Here is a 19,454-nt window from a genome sequence, read left to right as displayed (position 1 = left end):
CTGGTTAATGTTTTTGTTAGAAACAACTTTCGGAAGAAAACCAGGTTTAGTACGCAAAACCACCTTATCTGCATGGAACACCAGATAAGGAGGAGAACACTGCAGAGCAGATAACTCTGAAACTCTTCTAGCAGAAGAAATTGCAACCAAAAACAAAACTTTCCAAGATAATAACTTAATATCAACGGAATGTAAGGGTTCAAACGGAACCCCCTGAAGAACTGAAAGAACTAAATTGAGACTCCAAGGAGGAGTCAAAGGTTTGTAAACAGGCTTGATTCTAACCAGAGCCTGAACAAAAGCTTGAACATCTGGCACAGCTGCCAGCTTTTTGTGAAGTAACACAGACAAAGCAGAAATCTGTCCCTTCAAAGAACTTGCAGATAATCCTTTCTCCAAACCTTCTTGAAGAAAGGATAGAATCTTAGGAATTTTTATCTTGTCCCAAGGGAATCCTTTAGATTCACACCAACAGATATATCTTTTCCATATTTTATGGTAGATTTTTCTAGTTACAGGCTTTCTGGCCTGAACAAGAGTATCAATGACAGAATCTGAGAACCCTCGCTTTGATAAAATCAAGCGTTCAATCTCCAAGCAGTCAGTTGGAGTGAGACCAGATTCGGATGTTCGAACGGACCTTGAACAAGAAGGTCCCGTCTCAAAGGTAGCTTCCATGGTGGAGCCGATGACATATTCACCAGGTCTGCATACCAAGTCCTGCGTGGCCACGCAGGAGCTATCAAGATCACCGATGCCCTCTCCTGATTGATCCTGGCTACCAGCCTGGGGATGAGAGGAAACGGTGGGAATACATACGCTAGTTTGAAGGTCCAAGGTGCTACTAGTGCATCTACTAGAGTCGCCTTGGGATCCCTGGATCTGGACCCGTAACAAGGAACCTTGAAGTTCTGACGAGAGGCCATCAGATCCATGTCTGGAATGCCCCACAACTGAGTAATTTGGGCAAAGATTTCCGGATGGAGTTCCCACTCCCCCGGATGAAATGACTGACGACTCAGAAAATCCGCTTCCCAATTTTCCACTCCTGGGATGTGGATTGCAGACAAGTGGCAGGAGTGAGTCTCCGCCCATTGAATGATTTTGGTCACTTCTTCCATCGCCAGGGATCTCCTTGTTCCCCCCTGATGGTTGATGTACGCAACAGTCGTCATGTTGTCCGATTGAAACCGTATGAATTTGGCCTTTGCTAGCTGAGGCCAAGCCTTGAGAGCATTGAATATCGCTCTTAGTTCCAGAATATCTATCGGGAGAAGAGATTCTTCCCGAGACCAAAGGCCCTGAGCTTTCAGGAGTCCCCAGACCGCGCCCCAGCCCACCAGACTGGCGTCGGTCGTGACAATGACCCACTCTGGTCTGCGGAAGCTCATCCCCTGTGACAGGTTGTCCAGGGACAGCCACCAACGGAGTGAATCTCTGGTCCTCTGATCTACTTGTATCGTCGGAGACAAGTCTGTATAATCCCCATTCCACTGACTGAGCATGCACAGTTGTAATGGTCTCAGATGAATTCGCGCAAAAGGAACTATGTCCATATTACTTCCATGCACTGCGCTATGGAAGGAAGAGGAACAGAATGAAGTACTTGACAAGAGTTTAGAAGTTTTGATTTTCTGGCCTCTGTCAGAAAAATCCTCATTTCTAAGGAGTCTATTATTGTTCCCAAGAAGGGAACTCTTGTTGACGGAGATAGAGAACTTTTTTCTACGTTCACTTTCCACCCGTGAGATCTGAGAAAGGCCAGGACGATGTCCGTGTGAGCCTTTGCTTGTGGAAGGGACGACGCTTGAATCAGATTGTCGTCCAAGTAAGGTACTACTGCAATGCCCCTTGGTCTTAGCACCGCTAGAAGGGACCCCAGTACCTTTGTGAAAATTCTTGGAGCAGTGGCTAATCCGAACGGAAGTGCCACAAACTGGTAATGCTTGTCCAGAAAGGCGAACCTTAGGAACCGATGATGTTCCTTGTGGATAGGAATATGTAGATACGCATCCTTTAAATCCACCGTGGTCATGAATTGACCTTCCTGGATGGAAGGAAGAATTGTTCGAATGGTTTCCATTTTGAACGATGGAACCTTGAGAAACTTGTTTAGGATCTTGAGATCTAAGATTGGTCTGAATGTTCCCTCTTTTTTGGGAACTATGAACAGATTGGAGTAGAACCCCATCCCTTGTTCTCCTAATGGAACAGGATGAATCACTCCCATTTTTAACAGGTCTTCTACACAATGTAGGAATGCCTGTTTTTTTATGTGGTCTGAAGACAATTGAGACCTGTGGAACCTCCCCCTTGGGGGAAGCCCCTTGAATTCCAGAAGATAACCTTGGGAGACTATTTCCAGCGCCCAAGGATCCAGAACATCTCTTGCCCAAGCCTGAGCGAAGAGAGAGAGTCTGCCCCCCACCAGATCCGGTCCCGGATCGGGGGCCAACATCTCATGCTGTCTTGGTAGCAGTGGCAGGTTTCTTGGCCTGCTTACCTTTGTTCCAGCCTTGCATTGGCCTCCAGGCTGGCTTGGCTTGAGAAGTATTACCCTCTTGCTTAGAGGATGTAGCACTTGGGGCTGGTCCGTTTCTGCGAAAGGGACGAAAATTTGGTTTATTTTTAGCCTTGAAAGACCTATCCTGAGGAAGGGCGTGGCCCTTACCCCCAGTGATATCAGAAATAATCTCTTTCAAGTCAGGGCCAAACAGCGTTTTCCCCTTGAAAGGAATGTTAAGCAATTTGTTCTTGGAAGACGCATCCGCTGACCAAGATTTTAGCCAAAGCGCTCTGCGCGCCACAATAGCAAACCCAGAATTTTTCGCCGCTAATCTAGCCAATTGCAAAGTGGCGTCTAAGGTGAAAGAGTTAGCCAATTTGAGAGCATGAATTCTGTCCAAAATCTCCTCATAAGAAGAATCTTTATTGAGCGCCTTTTCTAGTTCATCGAACCAGAAACACGCGGCTGTAGTGACAGGAACAATGCATGAAATTGGTTGTAGAAGGTAACCTTGCTGAACAAACATCTTTTTAAGCAAACCCTCTAATTTTTTATCCATAGGATCTTTGAAAGCACAACTATCTTCTATGGGTATAGTGGTGCGTTTGTTTAGAGTAGAAACCGCCCCCTCGACCTTGGGGACTGTCTGCCATAAGTCCTTTCTGGGGTCGACCATAGGAAACAATTTCTTAAATATAGGGGGAGGGACGAAAGGTATGCCGGGCCTTTCCCATTCTTTGTTTACAATATCCGCCACCCGCTTGGGTATAGGAAAAGCTTCGGGGGGCCCCGGGACCTCTAGGAACTTGTCCATCTTACATAATTTCTCTGGAATGACCAAATTCTCACAATCATCCAGAGTAGATAACACCTCCTTAAGCAGAGCGCGGAGATGTTCCAATTTAAATTTGAATGTAATCACATCAGGTTCAGCTTGTTGAGAAATTTTCCCTGAATCTGAAATTTCTCCCTCAGACAAAACCTCCCTGGCCCCCTCAGACTGGTGTAGGGGCACTTCAGAACCAATATCATCAGCGTCCTCATGCTCTTCCGTATTTTCTAAAACAGAGCAGTCGCGCTTTTGCTGATAAGTGGGCATTTTGGCTAAAATGTTTTTGATAGAATTATCCATTACAGCCGTTAATTGTTGCATAGTAAGGAGTATTGGCGCACTAGATGTACTAGGGGCCTCCTGTGTGGGCAAGACTGGCGTAGACGAAGGAGGGGATGATGCAGTACCATGCTTACTCCCCTCACTTGAGGAATCATCTTGGGCATCATTTTCTCTAAATTTTGTGTCACATAAATCACATCTATTTAAATGAGAAGGAACCTTGGCTTCCCCACATACAGAACACAGTCTATCTGGTAGTTCAGACATGTTAAACAGGCATAAACTTGATAACAAAGTACAAAAAACGTTTTAAAATAAAACCGTTACTGTCACTTTAAATTTTAAACTGAACACACTTTATTACTGCAAATGTGAAAAAGTATGAAGGAATTGTTCAAAATTCACCAAAATTTCACCACAGTGTCTTAAAGCCTTAAAAGTATTGCACACCAAATTTGAAAGCTTTAACTCTTAAAATAAACCGGAGCCGTTTTTATGTTTAACCCCTATACAGTCCCTGGTATCTGCTTTGCTGAGACCCAACCAAGCCCAAAGGGGAATACGATACCAAATGACGCCTTCAGAAAGCCTTTTCTATGTATCTGAGCTCCTCACACATGCAACTGCATGTCATGCTTCTCAAAAACAACTGCGCAATAGAGGCGCGAAAATGAGGCTCTGCCTATGATTAGGGAAAGCCCCTAGAGAACAAGGTGTCCAATACAGTGCCTGCCGGTTATTTTACATAATTCCCAAGAATAAAATAATTCCTCAAAGCTATGAAGTATTAAAAATGCTTATATATCAATCGTTTTAGCCCAGAAAATGTCTACCAGTCTTAAAAGCCCTTGTGAAGCCCTTTATTCTTATGTAATAAAAATGGCTTACCGGATCCCATAGGGAAAATGACAGCTTCCAGCATTACATAGTCTTGTTAGAAATGTGTCATACCTCAAGCAGCAAAAGTCTGCTCACTGTTTCCCCCAACTGAAGTTAATTCCTCTCAACAGTCCTGTGTGGAAACAGCCATCGATTTTAGTAACGGTTGCTAAAATCATTTTCCTCTTACAAACAGAAATCTTCATCACTTTTCTGTTTCAGAGTAAATAGTACATACCAGCACTATTTTAAAATAACAAACTCTTGATTGAAGAAAAAAAACTACAGTTAAACACCAAAAAACTCTAAGCCATCTCCGTGGAGATTGTGCCTGTACAACGGCAAAGAGAATGACTGGGGAAGGCGGAGCCTAGGAGGGATCATGTGACCAGCTTTGCTGGGCTCTTTGCCATTTCCTGTTGGGGAAGAGAATATCCCACAAGTAAGGATGACGCCGTGGACCGGACACACCTATGTTGGAGAAAGCAGGCAGTGAAACTCGTCAACACTGGATTGATTAAGGAGCTGTTAGCAGGCAGTCTGGATAGGTTCGCAGAAAGACTCTCCCTGCATCTCCAGACGAACTTTCTAACTTTCCTAAGGAACAACTGACACTTCTCTGCCATCCTCCTGTGATGAAAGGCAAAGAATGACTGGGGGATAGGGGAAGTGGGGGAGGTACTTAAGCCTTTGGCTGGGGTGTCTTTGCCTCCTCCTGGTGGCCAGGTTCAGTATTTCCCAACAGTAAGGAATGAATCAGTTGACTCTCTTTATATTAAGAAGGAAATGGCAAGTAGAAACAAAAGCTTCCAAGATTACAATTTTATATCAACAACATGCATCGGCTCAAACGGAGCCTGATGGAAAATTTTAAGAACTAGATTAAAGTGAAAGTTAATCCTAGGCGTTTCACAAACGCTAGGATTGACTATTGAAACAAATAAAGTGGACTTTCATTCATGAAGTATAAGATACTTCATGAAGTATAAGATACTTCATGAAGTATAAGATACTTCATGTAGAAAGCTCCTTTATCTGTTTTCAACCGATCGGCGATTTGAGCTACTAACAAAGCCCACGGCAAAAACTTTTTTTGCTAAGAGGTGACGTTTTCACTGCTTAGCCAATAGCAGTGCGGTAAATCCGGCTCCCATGGGCGTCAGTCCGGATTTACCGCACTGCTATTGGCTAAGCAGTGAAAACGTCACCTCTTAGCAAAAAAAGTTTTTGCCGTAGGCTTTGTTAGTAGCTCAAATCGCCGATCGGTTGAGACAAATAAAGGAGCTTTCTACATGAAGTATCTTATACTTCATGAATGAAAGTCCCCTTTGTTTCAATAGTCAATCCTTGCGTTTGTGAAACGCTAGGATTGACACTTTAAGGCTCCAAAGAGGAGCAAGAGGATTAAACACAGGCCTGATTCTGACCAGGGCCTGTACAAAAGCTTGAACATCTGGTAAGTCTGCCAGACGTTAGTGCAAAAGGATAGATAATGCAGAAATCTGACCCTTCAGGGTACTGACTGAAAAACCTTTTTCCAGGCCATCCTGAAGAAAAGAAAAATATGGGGAATCCTCACCTGGCTCCAGGAGAAACCCTTAGATTTTAGATTTGCACCAATAAAGATATTTACGCCATACCTTGTGGTAAATCTTGGGAGTAACAGGTTTGCGAGCCTGAAGCATGGTATCAATGACCGCTTCTGAAAAACCACATCTAGACAGAAGCTGTTATCGCATTGAAGATTACGCTCAACTTCAAAGATGTTTATGGGAAGAGAAGACTCTTCCCGAGACCAAAGACCCTGAGCTTTTAGAGAGCCCCAAACTGCTCCTCAGTCTGACAGGCTGGTGTCTGTAGTCACAATCACCCAGGAAGGTCTCAGGAAGCAAGAGCCCGAGACAGATTCTTCTGTGAAATCCACCACGAGAGAGTCTTGTTAGGGGGTACAGATTTATCCTCTGCAAGAAATCTGAATTGTCTCCGTTCCATTGATGGAGCATGCAAAGCTGCAGATGGAACCGAGCAAAAGGAATGATGTCCATGGAAGCCACCATCAGACCAATCACCTCCATGTTATTTAGCCACTGATGGACGAAAAGCAGACTGGAGGGAAAGGCAATAAGCCAGAAGTTTGGATTTTCTGACGTCCGTCAGGAAAATCTTCATGGACAGAGAATCTATGATAGTCCCTAGGAAAATCACTCTTGTAGTTGGAACTAGAGAACTCTTCGCTAGATTCACTTTCCACCCGTGGAACATAGAATAGACAACAGCATCTCTAAATGAGATCTTACCAACTGAAAAGATGGCGCCTGGACCAAGATGTCAACCCAGAATGGCGCCACCACCATTCTCAGAGATCTGACTACCACCAAAAGGTCCCCCTAGAACCTTAATAAAGATTCAAGGAGCCATAGCAAGGCCAAAGGGAAGGGCAACAATTGGAAGATATTTTCTAGTAAAGAAAAATGCCGTAAATGTTGATGTACCCAAAGAATGGGAACATGAAAAAACATAACTGTCAGGTCCATAGGAGTCAACAACTGACCCTCCTGAACCAAGGGTAGAAAGGAACCAATAGTCTCCATTTTGATGACCCTTTCGCATTCCAGGATGGAACCTTGAGAAAATTGAGGAGACACTTGCGGTCCCAAAAAGGGTCGGAAAAATACCCAACAGGAGAGAGAAAATCCCTAACCCTGTTTCGCCATAGGAACTGGGATTTAGAGGGATCTGAACCCACCCCTCCATTCGAAGACCAGACTACCCAATCACTGGGAAGATGAGAATCTTGAGTCTTGTGCCTGAGACCACTCGGCCTTCATGACTCACCCCAGAGAAGATCAGAGTTTTTTTTATTTTTATTTAAAGAAACATCCAAATTTAGGACTATACTATACTACTACAGAATCTTAATGTACATGCTTCTCAGTGTCCAATACCCTCTGGGAGAATAAAAATACAAAGTGTGTGTATGTATATATATATATATATATATATATATATATATATATATATATATATATATATATATATATATATTCATAACCTACAGTTATTTTATTACACTGTGAGTATGCATTTAACTTGCAGCACTAATGTTCTATTAAAAAATAAGCAAGCTTCATAAAACACAGTAATATTAGTTAGCAATCTCTGTGCCTGTAGAATTATTGCAAGTAAGCTTGCCCATAGCGTGCAGTAATATTCTATTTTGTGCAGTGCAGTATATCATATAATAGAATAGACAAACAAAAATGGCACTGCCTTGCATAGAGAATACGTGGGGTAAAATAATTAGAGGGACCTAGCACTGCACCCACAAATCAGCAACAGTACTAATCAGTTATATAAAATGCGAGGAAGCTCTATATTCTGCAGTAATGTCTCTATAGCAAAAAAATATTGTTTAAAGTAAGTCAGCTGAGCTCTATAGTTTGCAGTATGATTCTAATGCAGAGGCGAGAAGCTCTTTATCTTGCATTGGTGACCTATGTCAAGTGAGTCCCACAAGAGAACACTACCACAGTCACTCACCGGCCCCCCAAGCAGTGTTTTCTTGTCCGGTGCAGCAGCAAGCACAGTGACTTCCTCCCACCATGAATAGAAAGCTGGCCAGCAGGATTCACGGTCTGCACGTCCAAATACTTTGAATGGAGTATTTGGGCGCGCAGACCATGCATCCTGCTGGCCAGCTTTCTATTCATGGTGGGAGGGAGCCGCTGTGCTTGCTGCTGCACCGGACAAGAAAACACTGCTAGTCCATTCAGCACTGCATGGCCGGCTATCCCTTCAGCTAGATCCAACACGGCTGCTCCCTGGCCCCCCCTCAGCCTGAGCTCAGTCAGTCACCATGTGCTAGTTCATTGCCACCCTCCTTACCCGCATATGGCCGCCGCGGAGCCCTCCTGTATGTCATAGGTGACATCATAGTGGGCGGGGTTATAAATCGCGTACTCTTGCATTTTTAAATTGCATATGCGATTAATCATGCAGCCCTAATATCTATATCTATCTCTCTCTCTCTCTCTCTCTCTCTCTCTCTCTCTATCTCTCTCTCTATCTCTCTCTCTCTATACACACACATACACATATATATATATATATATATATATATATATATATACACACACATACACACACACATATATATATATATATATATACACACATACATATATACATACATATATACACACACACACAAAGAACTCTGGGCAAATTATGCAATCCCAGAAGAAACACAATAATCTCCAATTGAAAGAGATTATAAAACAGTAATATCAGATAAAACTTGTAAGTTCGATCCCAGAACCTTCTGCGTGTTAAGCAGACGTGATAGCCACTATACTATTGGACTTTACTGCCAAAAGGTACCATAGAAAAACTAAGTATCACCTGGGATGTATGACACAAACATCCCATATCTCTCATATTAGAAAATAAAAATAAAAGTTCATAGACCATAGATGTGAAAACACCCAAAAATAAACTTAGTTGTCTAGGGGGGTACATGAGACCTATTTAGCAGTCGTGAAAAATATTACGATTCTCATACCAAGCCCCAAAATGGACTTGTAGCTGAGACCCCGAATACAGCATATAGAAGCAGTAAGAAAATAATAGTTAGACGCCACAAGGTGGCATTCACATAAAAATAACCTATGAGGCATACAAAGGTCACCTGCCTGTACTCTTTTAAAGGGACCGCCAAAGAACAACAGGCAGAAACAACCCTATATAAGGGAAAATCTTTGACTTACAAAGAGCTACCCTAACCAGATGAGGGAAGCAAAAGTAAGCAGGAAAACAGTACAGAAGAAAATGCTGTAATTCTGGTTATTATAATTAGGAGGAAAAATTAATTTGCCAACCACTGATAAAGATTAAACTATCCCCACATGGTAATATTAAAAAGTATGTACACAAAAGAGGGATAAATACAAAAACTACTAAAGTAGCCTAGATAGTCTAAGAATATACCCCAAAACTAAACATAGCATAAGCAGACACCATGCTTATAAAGCTGTTCAGAGTAGACTTATTGTGTGGAAAGTAAATTAAAACATAGCCACAGTAGACATGACATGTCAGTACCAGAAAAAAAACAGCAGATGGCAGTAATAATTGTAAATCCCTTAGGATTAACACAATATAAAAGTGAATATAAACTCTTCAAATTCACATCATAATAAAAAATAAAGTACTCAAATCGCTAATACAGTTGAAAATATATGCAAATTCGGAATCCAAAAAAACGCAATACAGAAATTGCAGAAAAAATTCCACCACCGCTAGCATTAAACCAACATGGAATCTGTAAAACTGAGCGTAGAAAAATACAGCACTGGAGTGATGAGAAAAAGCTCAAACCAACTAAGCCATCAAGCTGAGACATCAGGATGGCTAACGGAGGAAAGAAACGGCTCCTCAAATAGTCCCAATATTGAGTCCTTGCCAGAGTAACGGCCATACAGCGCAGTAAGATAAGCGAGTGAAAAGTACAGCCGTATCAACAGTCTCTCACTTAGACCATTAGTGCTATATAAATAAAAAGTACTGGGAGGTACAGGGAATCATGTACCATATAACATCTCAAGTTATGAAACTTCTAGGGATTAAGAGCACCAATACATCCGATAACAGCGGGAAGATTAAAATGGCGCTGCCTAAAAGAAATAAAAAGTGTGCATATCGAAAAACATATGTCACAATGACTGCAAGTATCCCCAGCTAAATGATCCGATTAAACAGATCATGAAAGGTTCTCAGAATAGCGTAAAATGACCTCCACGTATATAAAGAGGTGTTGCCACATACTAAATTCTGTGCTCTAACTGTGATAAGCACAAAAAAACATCTGTAGTAATGGATTGTACAGTGGTAAAAAAAAGTGGGAAGTAAAAATCACTCGACTTAGAATTCCACAAGCATAAAAACCGGCTAACCTGTAGAAAAGCCCGGCATTGACAAAGGCAAATCCCCCGTCCCTGGCAGTGAGCCAGACGTCTGCTCAGCCGCAACATATCCCAAACTATAGGATTTATATTAAATAAATACAAACCCCTTTGGAGGTCCCTTTTCCAAAAAAAATTATGTTGAGCAGTCACAGCAGTTGCAGGTCTGATGGCCTCATCCGACTGCCAACAGGGACCTGTAGAAAAAGAAAGAACAGAGTAACCAACTCTGGCTGTCTCCAAAGGGGTAGCAAAGTGTTAGAAGTAAAGCAAAGACTACCTCGCTGCCTTCTAACTGCTAAAAGCCACCACTACTCTTACTAAAGAGACTGACGTGGACACAGCTAGACCCCAATCCTTGCTTGCAGGGAAAAGTACCCATAAAAGTATTAAATATCTTCAGACACCAACTTCGCACAACCTCCCATTGACAGAGGCAAAGAGAATGACTGGGGATTATGGCTAAGGGAAGTTACACTTAACAGCTTTGCTGGGGTGCTCTTTGCCTCCTCCTGCTGGACATGAGTTGAATATCCCACTAGTAATTAGAATGACGTTGTGCACTCTCCATGTCATAGGAAAGAAACATAACTTTAATGTTCATTTAATGCTTTACATTCTGACCCAACCTGTTTAACACTAAATTCCTGCTGCTGGTTTTACACCATTACCTGCATGGCCTCTTGATTTTGCTTGTCAAGCTCCTCTAGTTCTGCTGATAAAGTGCTGTTTTCTGTGACAACTTCCTCTAGTTTGCGTTCTCTCTCTTCAAGTTCCTTTCTATGTGTTTGTAAAGTGATTTCATAGTTCCTGGCAGAAGTCAAATTTAAATGATCCAATTCCATTTGCAGTTCTTTCTTAAATGAATAAATAATAACATTTAGTTCTGCATAAATAAGGTAAAATCACAGTCACCTAAAAACTCTCCCATCAAAAGATCTATAAATGGAGTTTACGAAATAGATGGTACAAATGCAGATGCAGTTTGTGGGGGGGGGGGGGAGAATTACACAAAATAAGTGATGAGAATTATTATTTTTTATCCACTGAGATGAAATGAAAGCGATAGAAGGAATGAACCCTGGATTAACCTGCTATCCAAATATATTATATTAATCACAAGTGTGCACAGTCCTGGTCTGCTTGAGAAAGCAAGTCAATTAAGCATTAATGATTCAAAAAGTGTACAATTTGATAAAAATCCAATTGATTTATAGCATCAAAATGTACCCTTTGCTCTTAGCATCCTTTGTTAATTCTAAGCCCTTTTCCATGAGAACAAGGTAGGCTCAGAAGTGTCCTGACCACTATATGGGAGCAGTGTTTGTATCTATTATAGATATAGTGACCAACTCCCAAACCTTTGCTTCAATATATTTTAAAGGATACCAAAAGAAAGAGGTACATTTGATAACAGAAGCAGTTAGCTGGGAAAGTTTTTAAACTGAATGTTCTAACAGAATTTAAAAAAAAAAAAAAAGTTTAATTTTGACCTTAATGTCCTTTTCATGCTTATTGACCCACTCAATGAATGGCAACAAAACAACAGCAACAACAAATCCACGGGGCATTTATTAGCTAACGATAGCATAGCTAATAACATACTCTAGTGCATTTATAATCAGCGTGTCTCTGAGCTATGGATACCTTGTCTTTTTCTAGTTGCTGCTTCTCCTCTTGAAGGGCATTGAAAGACGTCTCCAAGTCTGAAAGCTCTTTACCTGCTACAGGCGCATTCTCATCATGCTGTAAAAAGAATATAGATTTCTCAATAAGCAATATGTTCAGCACATGGAGAAAGTTTTCACAAGTTAATTTTCATCAACTTTAAATTTGCATTAAAGGACCAGTAAACAGTAGATTTACATGATCAACAAATGCATGCACTTAGTCTGAACTTCAAATGAGTAGTAGATTTTTTGTATGACGAAACAAAATGTATGCTTACCTGATAAATTGATTTATTTCTGGGCATGGAGAGCCCACGAAACATTCTAATTACTAGTGGGATATTCACTCCTGGCCAGCAGGAGGCGGCAGAGAGCACCCCAGCAGAGCTGTTAAGTATCACTTCACTTACCCAAAACCCCCAGTCATTCGGCCGAAAGGAAACGGAAAAATAAGATAAACACAAGGGTAGAGAGGTGCCTGAGGACTAGACAAAAAAAAACTGCCGTCTTAATTTGAGTAAGGGTGGGTCGTGGACTCTCCATGCCCGGAAAGAAAACTTAAATTATGCTTACCTGATAATTTTATTTTCTTCTGTACGGGGAGAGTCCACAGCTGCATTCATTACTTTTGGGAATACAGAACCTGGACACCAGGAGGAGGCAAAGACACCCCAGCCAAAGGCTTAAAATACACCCCCCCCCCCCACCCCCCACCACCACTTATTCTGCCAAGGGAACAAGGAACAGTAGGAGAAATATCAGGGTGAAAAAAGGTGCCATAATAACGAATAAAAAAGAAATTAAGGCCGCCCACAGAAGAAAAGAAAATTATCAGGTAAGCATAATTTAAGTTTTTCTTCTTAAAAAGCTGCATTCATTACTTTTGGGAAATCAATACCCAAGCTTATAGAGGACACTGAATGCACAAAGAGGGAACAAAGAGGCAGCCATTCTGATGGCACCACAGCCTGACACAACCCGGATACCCGATAAAAAAAAAACTACTTCAACAGAAACAGGAAGAACAAAATATTGAAGAGGACAAGGTAACTGCCCATCAATTAGAACCATAAAGATCCCAGTTAAAGATCACACTAAATTTTGGACTCCACTGAGCACAAAAGCCTCTGAGGAGACAAAAATCCCACTCTCTAGAAGCACACAAAGAAAAACCTCTACATGAACAAGGGAAACAACAAACTCCCACACCACATTCTCCCTAACTGAAAGAAGGGAAGAATCAGATAATAAGGTCCGAAAGAACCTCCAGAAACAATCCCCGAAGAATCAAGGACAAAACAGAGAGAGAAACCCCTAGCATAACTCGAAAAGAGCGGTTACCAGGCTCTACCGACGGAGGAGAGCAAGTAAAGGAAAAATTCCAGATCACCCCCTACATGAATCCAAAAAGAACCAATGGAAAGCCTTAACCAGAACCGAAGTCCCAGAAGGACAAAGGGACAAAAGGTACAACAAGACTACCTTACCATAGACAGCTAACTAGCACAGAGAAACTGAAGACCCGTAGGTCAGAAAAAAAAAACTGGGAGCAGAACAGGAACGGAATAGTAACATCCGTTTACACCACAAACGAAGGCCGCAGGCTTCCGTCGGATAGGCAGTCAGACTAAATGTCCAACCATAGTAACTAGCCAACCGAGTAGTTAGCAAACTTGCACCAGGACATTCCTGGAAAAGAACAAGAGAAAAAAAAAAACTCAGAAAGCAGGGCGGACCAACTCCCTCCCTACTAGAAAACAAGGTAAGGGAGGACAACACCCTGACCAATAAAGAAGAACCAACTACCTGCTAAGGGAAGGTTCCTGAATCAACTGCAAGGCCTCCCAACCTAAGTAAGGTTCATTCGGGAGACAAGATACGTGGTTGATGCCCAAACAGAACAGTCAGAATTCCTAACCCCTAATCTGATCGAACAGTCCTATCACAGAAGCGACTGTCAATGTCCCCAAGGAAAAGAGAGATTAAAAGATCCCAGCATCAACAAGGCCTGGAGATCAGATAAATCTCCAGCCACAAGTTCCTAAGGAAAAGAAGCAGGAAAGAGGCACCGACACCCAGAGAGACTAACTCGGGATCCAGGATACCTATCCTGATTTCCCCTCAGAAACCTGAAGAGAGGGTACACTGCAGACAAGAGAAACCCTCGACCCACTGAACTCCTAGAGACAGATGAGGAAAACTACCTCAGGAGGAGCCAACTGGATAGGCGCAGTAGACCAGAGCCTTCCAGATAAAAGGAAAATGAAGAAACCCAGAAATATTCCAGTAAAGAAATTCCCAGGATAAACGTCCTCCATCTCTCCAGAAGAGAGAAAGAAACCGCCACAGTAGGAACAAGGCGATTTCCCCAGGACCGGGAAAACAAGCTTACTACTGAACGCCGGACAGATCGAAGACTATTGAAATCTGGAAAACGGATTAACCAAACTGCCAAGTCAAAGACGAGGACTAGGTTAAAAAACCGGACCCCCAAAAATAGGTGCCGGATCAAGACCAAAAACCTTGTATTACAAGCACAAATTTACCTGGAAATTAAATTTGCACAAAAGTTGATGCATGCCATACCCCCATGGGGTCTTGAACTCTGATCTCTTATGAAGTATCCCAGTGGCTGTCCACTCAGCCCCAAAAGGCTTCTAAGATAACACCCACAACGTCTGAAGACAAAGGAAGGACCCAAAAGAGATCAGAACTCCATGATTGATAGAAAATGACAGTCTCTAAAGATCCAGTCTGGATCAACCCTCAGACAACCTACAGCTTAAGGAATTAAGGAATGAACGAGCATCCTAAAACTCCTATCGGTTGACGGCAAGAGAGACTGCATAACAATCCCCCAGATCCCCACGTATATAGGATAAAAAAAAGAGGATACTGCAAGGACAAAAACGGTCCCTAAGAACCAAGTCTCCGCAACCAGATGACCGAAAGCCCTACCCCAAAAGGCAAGGGGAAGCGAAAAGCACAGCAATCCTCAAAAAAGAGGAGAGAAACACTGGAAAAAGATATCTGAAAATCGGACAATCCCATCCACAAGGAGTACCAATAGTGGGGAATAATCGCCCCCTACACCAGTTACTGGAGAACTCTGGACAGGAGCTAGATTCCTCCCTTCCGAAAAGGGAGGATCTGATGTCTGCACAAAGGACCTCAGGAACTACAAATATACTGCCATAGCAGACTTCGTAATCCCAGCAAACCATGTAAACTATGCAGGGACAAAACACTTGGTATAGAGTACGACCAAACATCGGACGCCCAACCAAGATGAAATAAAGTAGGGCCAGCCTGATATCCAAGATAGAGGGGCCTCCTATAACTTGTAGAAACAAAAAAAACAACCTCGTAACAAGAGGTAAGCAAACTTAGTACCCAGGCCAGCCTGATATCAAGGATATCAAAATGTCTGATATAACCTCAAAAGAACAGAGTGAACTAGTACCCAACCAGGACCAGCCTGCTGACCAGGGTACAACCAAACACTTCAAGGCTAACTGAAAGTTCTAAACCGTAGCAGGGCTAGACTAAACAGACAAACGACAGGCAAAGAAGCTCTGAGGCTTAAACATTGTTAAATAATTTTTTTATTATTTTGTTTTTACTTCCGCCGGAAGCAACATCTATCGCGACCATAGAATTGCTAGCATCAAAATACCAGAGAAAAAGAATTTCCCTAAAAAGGAAAATCTACAACAGCCACAAGCTCCAAAATAAAGAAATCCTAACCGGATCAAAAGAAAGTAGGCCGCACCCGCATGTGAACGTCAAAGAGGAATGGAAACACTAACAGGACCAGCCTGTCAGAAATCCTAATCCTTAGGAGCACAGAAATGGGATTAGACACACAAAACAAGAGACGACCAGGAGTAGGATCTCATCCCTCCATCATCTAGCGCTGTTTGTCATCTGATTCAGAGGCCTGATGATCCGTTGACGAATCAGAAATGGAATCCTCCAAAGCCGCCAACACATGCCATAGCAGTACACGCAGGCGCGCCAGTCTGAACCTAAATGCAAAATCCACCCTTGATTCCATAAAGATAAAGGAGTCCCACTGAGACCCTGTCTTCTATCATTTACATTACATTCCCACAATGAAAGGAAAATGAAACAATCTTACCGGAATCTATGCCGTGGAACAGCAACACAGTCCTTCAAGTTTGACAGATAGTAGCTTTGCTTCTTACATGGACTTGAGTGAAGAAAGCAGGCAGCGAAACTCGTCAACGCTGATTGCTTGTGGAGCTGTTAATATGAGTTGGGATGGTTTCACAGAAAGACTCTCCTTGCATCTCCGGACTCTTTTATCCATGCTCTTACTGAGAGGCTGACAGGACTACTTAAAACTCCCGTCCCATCTCGAAGAGTACTATCCTCCATAAGTGACTACTCCGAAATCTTCTTACACTTCTCTGCCAACCTCCTGTGACGAAAGGCAAAGAATGACTGGGGTATGAGGGAAGTGGGGGAGGTATTTAAGCTTTTGGCTGGGGTGTCTTTGCCTCCTCCTGGTGGCCAGGTACTGTATTCCCAAAAGTATTGAATGCAGCTGTGGACTCTCCCTGCTTTAAGAAGAAAAACATAATTTATGTAAGAACTTACCTGATAAATTCATTTCTTTCATATTAGCAAGAGTCCATGAGCTAGTGACGTATGGGATATACATTCCTACCAGGAGGGGCAAAGTTTCCCAAACCTCAAAATGCCTATAAATACACCCCTCACCACACCCACAATTCAGTTTAACGAATAGCCAAGAAGTGGGGTGATAAAAAAAGTGCGAAAGCATATAAAATAAGGAATTGGAATAATTGTGCTTTATACAAAATCATAACCACCACAAAAAAAGGGCGGGCCTCATGGACTCTTGCTAATATGAAAGAAATGAATTTATCAGGTAAGTTCTTACATAAATTATGTTTTCTTTCATGTAATTAGCAAGAGTCCATGAGCTAGTGACGTATGGGATAATGACTACCCAAGATGTGGATCTTTCCACACAAGAGTCACTAGAGAGGGAGGGATAAAATAAAGACAGCCAATTCCTGCTGAAAATAATCCACACCCAAAATAAAGTTTAACGAAAAACATAAGCAGAAGATTCAAACTGAAACCGCTGCCTGAAGTACTTTTCTACCAAAAACTGCTTCAGAAGAAGAAAATACATCAAAATTGTAGAATTTAGTAAAAGTATGCAAAGAGGACCAAGTTGCTGCTTTGCAGATCTGGTCAACCGAAGCTTCATTCCTAAACGCCCAGGAAGTAGAAACTGACCTAGTAGAATGAGATGTAATTCTCTGAGGCAGAGTTTTACCCGACTCAACATAGGCAAGATGAATTAAAGATTTCAACCAAGATGCCAAAGAAATGGCAGAAGCTTTCTGGCCTTTTCTAGAACCGGAAAAGATAACAAATAGACTAGAAGTCTTACGAAAAGATTTCGTAGCTTCAACATAATATTTCAAAGCTCTGACAACATCCAAAGAATGCAACAATTTCTCCTTAGAATTCTTAGGATTAGGGCATAATGAAGGAACCACAATTTCTCTACTAATGTTGTTGGAATTCACAACTTTAGGTAAAAATTCAAAAGAAGTTCGCAACACCGCCTTATCCTGATGAAAAATCAGAAAAGGAGACTCACAAGAAAGAGCAGATAATTCAGAAACTCTTCTGGCAGAAGAGATGGCCAAAAGGAACAAAACTTTCCAAGAAAGTAATTTAATGTCCAATGAATGCATAGGTTCAAACGGAGGAGCTTGAAGAGCTCCCAGAACCAAATTCAAACTCCAAGGAGGAGAAATTGACTTAATGACAGGTTTTATACGAACCAAAGCTTGTACAAAACAATGAATATCAGGAAGAATAGCAATCTTTCTGTGAAAAAGAACAGAAAGAGCAGAGATTTGTCCTTTCAAAGAACTTGCGGACAAACCCTTATCTAAACCATCCTAAAGAAACTGTAAAATTATCGGTATTCTAAAAGAATGCCAGGAAAAATGATGAGAAAGACACCAAGAAATATAAGTCTTCCAGACTCTATAATATATCTCTCGAGATACAGATTTACGAGCCTGTAACATAGTATTAATCACAGAGTCAGAGAAACCTCTTTGACCAAGAATCAAGCGTTCAATCTCCATACCTTTAAATTTAAGGATTTCAGATCCTGATGGAAAAAAGGACCTTGTGACAGAAGGTCTGGTCTTAACGGAAGAGTCCACGGTTGGCAAGAGGCCATCCGGACAAGATCCGCATACCAAAACCTGTGAGGCCATGCCGGAGCTACCAGCAGAACAAACGAGCATTCCTTCAGAATCTTGGAGATTACTCTTGGAAGAAGAACTAGAGGCGGAAAGATATAGGCAGGATGATACTTCCAAGGAAGTGATAATGCATCCACTGCCTCCGCCTGAGGATCCCGGGATCTGGACAGATACCTGGGAAGTTTCTTGTTTAGATGGGACGCCATCAGATCTATTTCTGGAAATTCCCACATTTGAACAATCTGAAGAAATACCTCTGGGTGAAGAGACCATTCGCCCGGATGCAACGTTTGGCGACTGAGATAATCCGCTTCCCAATTGTCTACACCTGGGATATGAACCGCAGAGATTAGACAGGAGCTGGATTCCGCCCAAACCAAAAATCGAGATACTTCTTTCATAGCCAGAGGACTGTGAGTCCCTCCTTGATGATTGATGTATGCCACAGTTGTGACATTGTCTGTCTGAAAACAAATGAACGATTCTCTCTTCAGAAGAGGCCAAAACTGAAGAGCTCTGAAAATTGCACGGAGTTCCAAAATATTGATCGGTAATCTCACCTCCTGAGATTCCCAAACTCCTTGTGCCGTCAGAGATCCCCACACAGCTCCCCAACCTGTGAGACTTGCATCTGTTGAAATTACAGTCCAGGTCGGAAGCACAAAAGAAGCCCCCTGAATTAAACGATGGTGATCTGTCCACCATGTTAGAGAGTGTCGAACAATCGGTTTTAAAGATATTAATTGAGATATCTTCGTGTAATCCTTGCACCATTGCTTCAGCATACAGAGCTGAAGAGGTCGCATGTGAAAACGAGCAAAGGGGATCGCGTCCGATGCAGCAGTCATAAGACCTAGAATTTCCATGCATAAGGCTACCGAAAGGAATGATTGTGACTGAAGGTTTCGACAAGCTGCAATCAACTTTAGACGTCTCTTGTCTGTTAAAGACAGAGTCATGGACACTGAATCCATCTGGAAACCCAGAAAGGTTACCTTTGTCTGAGGAATCAAAGAACTTTTTGGTAAATTGATCCTC

At 42.1% G+C, this 19,454-nt stretch overlaps 1 protein-coding gene across 1 annotated transcript in view; it reads right to left on the bottom strand.

The window, feature by feature from the left end:
• TRIP11 (thyroid hormone receptor interactor 11) overlaps nucleotides 1-19,454 on the bottom strand; it is a gene marked incomplete in the record, with an annotated part of 367,784 nt that overhangs the window by 181,522 nt on the left and 166,808 nt on the right. Inside the window, 2 exon segments of the mRNA XM_053697549.1 lie at nucleotides 11,131-11,316; nucleotides 12,107-12,205. Coding sequence (XP_053553524.1) covers nucleotides 11,131-11,316; nucleotides 12,107-12,205 — 285 coding nt within the window.

Source organism: Bombina bombina, chromosome 1, assembly GCF_027579735.1.
Source record: "Bombina bombina isolate aBomBom1 chromosome 1, aBomBom1.pri, whole genome shotgun sequence".
Classification (NCBI taxonomy): Eukaryota; Metazoa; Chordata; class Amphibia; order Anura; family Bombinatoridae; genus Bombina; species Bombina bombina.
This window is presented reverse-complemented; position numbering and strand designations above follow the sequence as displayed.